General features: G+C 52.0%; 1 protein-coding gene across 1 annotated transcript; it reads right to left on the reverse strand.

Moving 5' to 3' along the window:
- Positions 1–7115: 7115 nt before the first annotated feature.
- LOC123829726 (rho GTPase-activating protein 20-like) lies at positions 7116–9200 on the reverse strand. Its single transcript, XM_045855588.1, has one exon. The coding sequence runs from the start codon at positions 9198–9200 to the stop codon at positions 7116–7118; it is 2085 nt and encodes a 694-aa protein (XP_045711544.1).
- Positions 9201–10662: the final 1462 nt, after the last annotated feature.

Raw genomic sequence — 10662 nt, forward strand, 5'->3', positions numbered from 1 at the left:
AGGTCAGAGGATCGAGAATGTGTCCCTGGCCAACATGTGACCCGTTTAGAGGAGACAGAAAGTCTGAGAATGAACGAGGTGTCCTGCTCAGAGGACACAGAAGGTTTGGGAGGTGAGCAAAAGGCCTGGCAAGGCAGAGAGAAGGTATCAGAGGCCAGAAGAAGGCCTATTCAGAGGACAGTGAAGGAATCAGAGCCAAGCAGGAGTCAAGATGAGAGGAGAGGGAAGGTGTTGGAGGCCAGCCGAGTGTCCCGTTGGAGGAGACAGAAAGTGTGCGAATCCTGCAGGAGGCTCTTAGGCAGAGAGAGAGAACCTGAGGGAGCCCATGTCAGAGCAGACTGCAGGGGCGGGAGGTGAACAGAAAGACAGGTCGAGGTGTGAGAGGGGAGCAGGGGGCCTGGTGGGGACAAAGGACAGGTGTGTGAGCTGAGCAGGCCTGTTGTGGGGAGATGGAAGGAGTGGGAGGCTATCAGAAGGCCGATCCTGGTGGACGGAAGGTGTGAGAGGTGAGCAGAAGAGCTGGTCCTCTGCGCATCTCCCATAATTTCTCTCTGCCTTGACCGAACCTCCTGCTGTCCTCCCACAACTTCTCTCTGACCAGACCTGTTATTCTGCTCACCTCACACTCCTCCCCTCTGCTTCTACTGGATCTTCTGCTCAGCTCTCACACCTTCTGTCTCCACAAAAGGGGGCCTCCAGCTTGACTCCCACACTTTCTGTCTCGTCCAACCAGAACAACTGCTGGCCTCCCAGACCTCCCTTTCTCCAGGCAGCAGGCTTTCTGCTCACCTACCGCACATTCCATCTGCTTTCACAGGTGTTCTGCTCCACTCGAGCCTACTCATTACCAACCACCTGCTTCCTGCTTGACTCCCACATTTTCCTTCTCCTCCAAGCAGACCGGCTGCTGGGTTTCCACACCTTCCATACCCTTTGACCCGGACTTCTTTTGGGTTCCCACTTCTGCCCTCTATCCTGAATGGGGCCTTTTTCAGGCTCTGACACCTTCCTTTTTCACCATGCAGGCCATGTGCTGTCCTCTGATGCCTTGCATATCCTCTGACATTGTCTTTTGCAAGGATCCCACACATTCCATCTGTTGTGACATGGTCTTGTTCTGCCCCCCACCCCCCACCTTCAGTCTGCCCCAACTGGGTCTTCTCCTCTCCTCCTACACTGCACCTTCTCTCTGCCCAGACCAGGTCATCCACTAGCCTACCACAACTTCCATCTCATTTGACTTGGTCTTCCATTCTCCCACACCTTCTGTCTGCTCCAAACTTCTCTTCTGCTCTGCTCCCAGAATATCCATCTCCTCCAACCTGGTTCTTTTTGGCTCCAATGAATTTTGTCTCCACCAGATGAGCCTCCTGCAGGACTCCCACACTTTTTGTCTCCTCCAACCGGTCAGTCGCCTGGCCTGCCACACCTTCCGGATCCCATGATCTTGCATCCCCCTTGGCTCCACTACCTCCTCCCCCCCGGCTCCTAGCCCTCCTGCCTGGCCTTCTGCTCAACTTCCACACCTCCACCAGTATTTCTGCTCACCTCCCACATCTCCTCCTCCTTCTGACCTGGTCTTCTGCCTGGTGGCTTCTCCTTCTGTCTCCACCAAAGGGGCCTCCTGCAGGGCTCCCACTTTTTTATTATCCTCTCTCCTACCCATTGGCTGGCTTGCAAGGGCTTCCGTATGCACTGATCTTGCCTCCAGCTTGGCTCCGACACTCACCCAGCCCTCGGATAGGGCCTTCTGCTCACCTCCCTCACCATGCCTCTGCAACAGAACCTTCAGCTTGTTTACAACACCTTCTGTCTGTCCCAGCCAGGCCTCCTGCTGGCCTGCCCATCCTTCTGTCTCCTCTGGCTGGGATGCCTCTTGGACTCCCACACCTTCTGTCTGCACCCACCACACCAAATGCTGTCCTCCCACAACTTCTGTATCCTCCCACCTGGATCCTGCGCGTGTCACACACCATCCATCTGCTGCCACCTGATCCTCTGCTCATCTCCCACACTGTCTGACTGCCCATGTGGGCCAGCAGCCGCCCTCCCACATCTTCCTTCTGCCAATATCTGGCCTTCTGCTCAGCTCCCACTCCTTCCCTCTGCTGTGATATGGTCTTCTGCTCTCCTGACACACCTTCCTTTTGCCCGCAATAGGCTTTCTCCTCTCCTCCAATGCCTTCCCTCTTACTGAAGGCTAACAGGAAGTCTGGTGCAGACAGAGAGGAGGTGTGGTGTGGGAGGTGAGCAGGCCAGAAGTAGGCAGCGGGAAGGTGTGGGAGGCTAGCAGGAGGCCCTGTCAGTGTAGACTGAAGGTGTGGGGGACCACAACAGGCCAAGGTTGTAGCACAGGGAAGGTGTGGGATGTGTGGAAAACACTGGGACAGAGGACACAGAAGGTGTGGAGGCCAGCATTTGACCTGGTTGCAGGAGGTAGAAAGTGTGGGAGTCAGTGAGGACTCCCAGTAGAGGACACAGAAGTTTTGGGAGGTGAGCAGAAGGCCTGGCTTTGGAAGGCAGAAGGTCTAACACACAAGCAGAAAGTTCCATTGCACAAGCATGGTGTGGGAGCTGAGCAGGAGGCATGGTCAGAGGGCTGGAAGTCAGTCGGAGACAAGACAGGGGAAAGACCTGGGTGTACCTAAGGTATTGCCAGCCAGCGGACGGCTGGGGTGGAGGAGAGGATAAGTGTTGGAATCTTGCAGGAGGCTTGTCAGGGGGCCACCGAAGGTGAATGAGCAAAACAGAAGACCTGGTCAGAGAAGACCGAAGCTATGGGAAATGAGCAGAAAGACTAGAGAAGTTGCAGCAGGGCAGCAGGGTTCTTGGACGGGAAAATGAAAGGATTGGGAGAAGAGCAAAAGGCCCAGCCATGGAGACTAAAGGTGATAGGCACAGGCAGAAATCTGGGCTGCAGAGGGATGATGTACTAGGCAAGCAGAGGTTGTGGTCAGAGGACAGGAAAAGTGATGGTGACAGGCAAGAGGCCAGATAAGATGATATGGAAGGTTTGAGAGTCCCTGGGATTGCCCAGTTGCAGGAGGTGCAAAGAATGAAGCACGAGGCCAGGTTAGGGGAAGACAGAACAAGTCGGCGATGAGAAGACCAGGTTGGAGCAGATGGAAGGTGAGGGAGAAGAGCCAAAGATCAGTTTGGAGCAGACCGAAGGTCAAGAAGCTGAACAAAAATGGTGGTCTCAGGAAATGGAATGTGTGGGAGGCCAAGAGAAGACCAGTTTGGAGCAGACTCAAGGTGTGAAAGAAGAGAAGACCAGGTCACATGAGATGGAAGGTGTCGGAGGCTAGTGGAAGACCTGGTCCTGGAAGAGATGAGGCATGGTGTGGGAGGGCAGAGGAACACCCAGTTGGGGCAGACGGAAGATGTGGGACTCCAAAGAAGACCAGGTCCAAGCAGGTCGAAAGGGTGGGAGTTGCGCAAAAGACAATGTCAGAGGATATGAAAGCTGTCGTAGATCACCAGATGGCCTGAATGGGAAGAGAATCGGTGACAAATACCAGCCGAAGGCCTTGTCAGGGAAAAGGGAAGAAGTGGGAGCCTAAAAGTTCTGCTCAAAGGGAATCGGAGGTGTCAGAGGCCAGCTGCCGGCCTGGGTAGAAGAGAAGGAAAGTGTGGGGGTCCATGAGGAGCTTGGTGGGAGGACATGGAAGGTGTCAGAGTGGAGCAGGATGCCCTGTGATGGCAGATAGGAGGAGTTGGAGGTCAGGAAGGGGCCTGGTAGTATGAGATGGAAAGTTTGGGAGTCAAGCAGGAGGCTCTCAAAGTGAGAAAGAAGGTGTTGGAGCACAGCAGAAGACCCAGTCGGAACAGAGGGAACGACTGGGAGGTGTGCAGAAGGACTAATCCAGTGAGAGTGAAGGTGCGGGCCTGGAGCAGAAGTCCACCTCCTGACTGAGGGAAGGTGTGGGAGGACAGCAGGAGGCCCAGTCAGGGTAGAAGGAACGTGTGGCAGACCAGCAGGGGATCCGGTTGCAGCAGGTGGAAGGGATGGGGGATGCGCAAAGGACCAGGTTAGAGGATCGAGAATGTGTCCCTGGCCAACATGTGGCCCGTTTGGTGGAGACAGAAAGTCTGGGAGTGAATGAGGTGTCCTGCACAGAGGACACAGAAGGTTTGGGAGGCGAGCAAAAGGCCTGGCGGCAGACAGAGAGAAGCTGTCGGAGGCCAGAAGAAGGCCTGTTCAGAGGACAGTGAAGGAATCAGAGCCAAGCAGGAGTCAAGATGAGAGGAGAGGGAAGGTGTTGGAGGCCAGCCGAGTGTCCCGTTGGAGGAGACAGAAAGTGTGCGAGTCCTGCAGGAGGCTCTTAGGCAGAGAGAGGGAACCTGAGGGAGCCCATGTCAGAGCAGACTGCAGGTGCGGGAGGTAAACAGAAAGACAGGTCGAGGTGTGAGAGGGGAGCAGGGGGCCTGGTGGGGACAAAGGACAGGTGTGTGAGCTGAGCAGAAGGCCCGTTGCGGGGAGATGGAAGGAGTGGGAGGCTATCAGAAGGCCAGTCCTGGTGGAGGCAAGGTGCGGGAGGCGAGCAGAAGAGCTGGTCCTCTGCTCATCTCCCACCCTTTCTCTCTGCCTTGACTGGGCCTCCTGCTGTCCTCCCACACCTTCTTTCTGATCTGACCAGTCATTCTGCTCACCTCACACTCCTCCCGTCTGCTTCCACTGGGTCTTCTGCTCAGCTCCCACACCTTCTGTCTCCTCACAGGAGGCCTCCGTCTCGACTCCCACACTTTCTGTCTCGTCCAACCAGGACAACTGATGGCCTCCCAGACCTCCCTTTCTCCAGGCAGCAAGCTTTCTGCTCACTTACCGCACATTCCATCTTCCTTCACAGGTGTTCTGCTCCACTAGAACCTACTCATTACCAACCACCTTGTTCCTGCTTTACTCCCACACTTTCCTTCTTCTCCAAGCATGCTGGCTGCTGTTTTTCCCCACCTTCCATACCCTTTGACCAGGACTTCTTTGGGGTCCCCATTTCTTCCCTCTATCTTCAATGGGATTTTGGCTGGTCTCTGACACCTTCCTTTTACACCATCCAGGCCAAGTGCTGTCCTCCGACACCTTCCATATCCTCTGAGATTGTCTTTTGCGTGGCTTCCACACATTCCATCTCCTGTGTTATGGTCTTTTTCTCACCTCCCACAACTTCCTTCTGCCCCAACCAGGTGTTCTCTTCCCCTCCCACACCACACCTTCTCTGTGTCCGGATCAGGTCTTCTGCAAGCCTCCCACATTTTCCATCTCTTATGACTTGGTCTTCCGTTCTCCCACACCTTCTTTCTGCTGCAAACTGGTTTTCTGCTCTGCTCCCACAACTTCGATCTACTCAGTCCTGGTCTTCTTCTCAACTCTAATGCATTCTGTTTACTTCTGAAGGAGCCTCCTAACAGACTCCCACACTTTTTGTCTCCTCCAACCAGGCTTTAGCTGGCCTGCAACAGCTTCTGTGTCCACTGATCTTGCCTCCAGCTGCCTCCAATACCCTTCCTGTCCTCTCCCTGGGCCTTCTGCCCCACGCCTCACACCATGCCTCTTCAATGGATCTTTCTGCTTGCATTTCTGTCTGCCTCAGTAAGTCTTTGATCTCCTCCCAATGATGCTGTGTTCCCTGATGAGGATGTCTGATGGATTCCTACACTCTCTCTCTTCCAACCAGGCCAAATGCTGGCGTCCAGCACCTTCTATATTCTCTGACCTGGTCTTTTGCTTGCCTCCCCATCTCTCTTTATACTCTGACCAAGCTCTTGCTTTAGTCCCACACTTTCCTTCTGCAGCAAGGCCTGCTGCTGGCCTCTGACACCTTCCATATTACCACGGCTTCTCTGGTCTCCCATTTCTTCCTTCTGCTCTCACTTGGTCTTTGACTGGGCTCTGGCACCTTCCTTTTCCTCCATCCAGTCCCTCTTCTGTCTTTTGACACCTTCCATCTGCTATGATCTGGTCTGTTCATCTCCCTTACCTTCTGTCTGCTCCAAACTGGTCTTCTGCTCGCCTCCCACACCTTTCATCTGCTGTGATATGGTCTTTTGTTCATCTCCCACACCTTCTTTCTGCTTCAAACTATTCTCCCGAGCTCAGACACACTCTGTCACCTCTTAATAAGAGGCTCCTGCTTGACTCACACAGTTTCTGTCTGGTTTCAAAAGGCTGTCTACTGGACTCCATCACCTTCCAAATCCTGTGATCTGGCCTCCTGCTTGGCTCTGGCACCATTGCTGTCCTCCAACAGGGTCTTCTGCTCGCATCCCACACCTTCTGTATCTTTTGACCAAGCCTCCTGCTTTACTCCCACACTTTCTGTCTCTTCCAAACAGGACTTTTGCTGGCCTCCAACACCTTCCATCTCCTCCAACCAGTCCTTCGGCCTGCCTCCAACACCATCTGTTTGCTCTGAACTTGTCTTATGCTTCACTCTTACTCCCTTTGTCTCAGCCTAATGAGCCTCCTGCTTGACTTCCACACTGTCTCCTTCCTCAAACCTGGCCTTCTGCTAGGTGCTCACTCATTCTTTCTGCCATGACCTGGCCTTCTATTTTTCTCCACTCCTTTCATTTGCCTTCACCAGGCCATTTGCTCCCCTCCCACACCCTCTGTGTCCTCCAAACAAGCCTCCTGCTTGACTCTCACACTTTTTCTCTCCTCCAGATAGGCTTTCTGATGGCCTCCAACACCTTCCATCTCCTCCAACCAGCCCTTCTGCTCACCTCCCATGCCTTCCCTCTGCAGTGACCAGGCCTTCTACTATTTCCCACACCTTCGGTCTCCTCTGACCAGGCTGCCCGCTCTGCTCTGTTCTTGCTTTACTCTTAGGCAGATGTCTTTCTGATTAGCCTTCAGTGAGTTGGATCTGGAACACCAGAAGCATGGAAAGGAAAATCCGTGGCTTTTCTACTAAAGGTCTTTTCCTTTTATATGATCTTATTTCCCTCTCTTTCTTTCTGAGGCACCAGTTTTTGAACTTGGTCAGACGTGTCTGCCATTGTGTTCTGTGCTGAGGAGTTTCAGATGCATATGTAACTGACATTCGAGAATGTCTTCTTTTCCACAATCCAGATAATCTTCCTCTCCATGCAAGTGACCAGCCCTTCAGGGAGTTTTAGTTTGGTTCTTTGGAGATATCATCCTGGGATAGCTGAGTTTGACTGGGCTGGTCCTCAGTGTTGTGCTCTGTGCAGCACTGGTGCCTGCTGGAACTCTGCAGGGTCTCTGTTGTTTGTGGTAGAGATTGTCCAGATGTGTCAGCATCAAGGGGCTGATTCTTGGGGGAATCATGTGGGGGCATGTGGCTGCAAGATACCACAGAAATGGCCACCAGTGTGGATTCAAGGAGACATTGCTTTTGAATGTCATCTTCTTCAGAAAAGTCCAAGACAATATCACTCAGGCTTAAAAGATCTTCCACCTCCGGTTGGTCAAGGTGATTGTCATGAATGGTTAAGTCACAGCTCGTGCTTCTGCCCCCCTCACCAAGGTTCTCTACTAGGTCACTGCATGAAGCATCATGATGCTCACTCAGCACACTCTCCCCGCTGTCGGGAATGGCAGTCTTCTCTGCGCCAGGGGTGTCGAAGGCTCTCTCTGTAGTATCATGCCTCACTGAAGATTCTCCAAAGAGGGAAGTGATTTCCTCTCCAAATATCCTACAGCAATTTGCAATCATAAACTGAATAAGCAGATTATTCTTTTTTATAAATTCATTTTCTAGCTCTAGGCTGAAGGAAGTTGGAGGCCAAAGCATGCTTGGAGCAATACACACTGCTAAATTAAATGCATTCATCTGATTGAATGAGGAGTGTTGTTCGATGTTGTGTAATACTCCAAAAAGGTACCGTAAGAGAGCAATATTGGCTCTCGGAAGCTGGTCTAACAGTCTTTGAATTTCATTTATTTTCTGTTCATCATTTTCTCGATCCATGATAGAGACCCAGTGATCAAAGAGATCTGATGACAAAACACTTCCAGGAATATGTTTTAGGAAATCTTTAAAAACAGATGCTATGACAAAAATAGACTCATGGTCTAGGTGGACTTCGACTCCAGAATCTAGTTTTTCTTTCAGCTCTCTGCAAGATTTCATGCTGGCTGACTGCCTAAATATTCCTTTGGTGAGGGGTCCTTTCTCATGAACACAAAAAAGCATATCCCAGACAGGTTTGGGCAGATTGTCCTGCCTGCAGAGATTTGGCAGAGACACTCCAAAGAGCTGCCCTGGCAAAGGAGAGGTTGGTGACATGGGCAACCTATCCAGGTGAGTGCTAGAGCTCCGCCCAAAAAGCCACTTGGTGATAGACCTTCTCCTTTGAAAGGTCTTCTGACCTGAGTCCCTTAGCTGCTGGGGCACAGCCAGGCATCTGGGCTTCAGGGTGAACTGGCACCGCATCTCCCGGGGCAGCTGTTCCATGAGGCAGAGCTCTTGGAGGTTGAGAGGGCTGGTGGTGTCCTCCGAACCTTGCATCGGGAGTGCAGTGTCTCGAAGATGGCTCATTTTAATTGCATAAGGACATTCATGCCCAATAAGTGGACATGATGCCTTTTCCTTGCCAGAATTGATCCATAACTGGTAATCTCTCTCAGAGCCAGTTATCCTTAGCATTGGTAGTGACATGTTGATAATGTCACTTGCTGTATCTGAATTCCTTATTCTGATGGTTTTGTAATAGGCACCATTCCCAATGTCTTTGGTGAAAATTTTGAGGGGAATGGTCTTCGGATGGTCCTTCTCTTTCTCTAGACTGATGTACCTCTGAAGGAGAAAGAGCCATTTGTCCTTCTGTTCTGGGGAACTGACAGTGGCCACAAAGTTGACTGTGGGCCAGCCCAGAACAAATGATCGGGAGGCATCGGTGTTGCCTCCTCCCACTTCCTTCACACAGCAGCTTGCTATCCACATGTCACTCAATTTTGTTTTACTTTTCACCTTCCACCTGTTGATATATGTGGTTTTGGCCACCACAAGCAGATCCTCGAACAGGAAAAGGTATCGCCCCCGTCTCTGCAGGCCTCTCTGGAGCTCTACCCGGCCCTCAAGGAGCAGAGTCCTGCTGGGGGACATGAGTGTGGATAGAAATGCACGTGTGTGCGGGATAGCGGAAGGCTTTTCGTGGGTACCAGGCCCTGTTGAGTGGGCTTTCCCCGGGGCAAGAGATGGAGCACGCCCCCTGCCTCCTGCTAGTGCTTCCATTTTCTTCAGGTCAGGTTGCTGGGAGCCCTGCTGGACACCACCAGCCCTGATGACCTGGAAGCTGATGCCTGGGGACCTTGGGGGAGACCCCGGTCAGGCACCTGGAGGGGCCCCGCCCCCCAGCCGGGGGAGGCGGGGCTGCCTGCCTACCTCGAGGTGGATAGAGAGGAGGACGAGGCTGCTGCTGGGTCCACTCAGAGAGTGGTGATGCTCAAATGCTCAAACTCGAACGAAGAGTGCACGGAGAGTCGCGGGGAGATCTGGGAGAAGGCAAAGGTGCTGGGGTGATCCAGGAGAGGCGGTTCAGGGTCTGGTCCTGAGGGCGGTTAGGGAGGGAAGTTCTAGAATTAGTACTGAGGGTCTGTCATTAAATCACCATGGCGACGGTGTCACTGGTCCACGTGCGAGGTGGGGGGTGAGCGGTTCGTTTGATGGCCTCGTGGGGCAGCTGGCGTCCTTACCTTCTTGCTGCGGGGCCTCTCTCTTGCAAACATAACCTTCGGGGGCAGGTGCTCAGCATCTCTCAGCTGCGGCGGGTCCTAGAAGTTAGCCATGTCCCAGCCTTTCATCTCCCATGGCCGGCTCATCAGCAGTGAGAGTGTAAGAGTTTTTGAACACCATCTCTGGATCCTGTGCATGTGGGGAGGACTCCAACATTGCTCTTTCCTTATTCCCAGACCCAGCAAATGCTGGATGCGCATCCCTGAGCCACTGCAGCAGCGCTGTGTGAAGCAGAGGACTGCGATCTGGCCACCAGTGCTTGATAATGCAAGTGGGCAGCACTCAGCCATAAGCCAGTATTTTAAATATTCCAAATATTCTATCCCATGTCCCAATATTTACTTATGGGTTTTTCAAGAATTCACTATAGGCATCAGAAGCTTCTGTCAGTCTAATCGTGGTGATTGCATTAAACATTGGAAAAGCTTTAAACCTGCCTATCAGATATAATCCAAAGAATGTCCCATTTGAAATGTGGATCTCATCCTGTAGAGAACCACTGGAGTCATCTACTGTCTATCAAGAGCAACTGAACTCTTTGTAGAAATCAGTCTTGCAGAGCAGTGGGGTGCCAGAGGTGGTTTAACTCCCCACGGGCATGAATTGGTACCCTAGAACCCTGGAAGACTTAATTCCCCTCATACAGTGAACAGGAATGCTAGAGAAGTATGCTTAGTTTATTTCAGACTAGATCAGGGGCATTCAGGGTGGTATGGCTGTAGACTGCTTAGTTATTTCAAAACAAAGCAGAATTAAGACAGAAAAGAAAAATAGCTTAAGTTTGTACTATCACACATATTCAAGTGAAAAGAAAAACGTCCTATTGCTAAGATGTCATTTATCTTCCACAGGTATTTTGGGAATTTGTAGTTTTTAAACTTAGTGTCTTTTTCGTCTGCTACATATGACAGGATCCCTGCTGTACCACAGTGACATGTTTGCAATTAACATAGGGCATTGA

The sequence above is a fragment of the Phyllostomus hastatus genome, unplaced genomic scaffold, assembly GCF_019186645.2.
Source record: "Phyllostomus hastatus isolate PE091 unplaced genomic scaffold, TTU_PhHast_1.1 phas_scaffold_114, whole genome shotgun sequence".
Taxonomy (NCBI): Eukaryota; Metazoa; Chordata; class Mammalia; order Chiroptera; family Phyllostomidae; genus Phyllostomus; species Phyllostomus hastatus.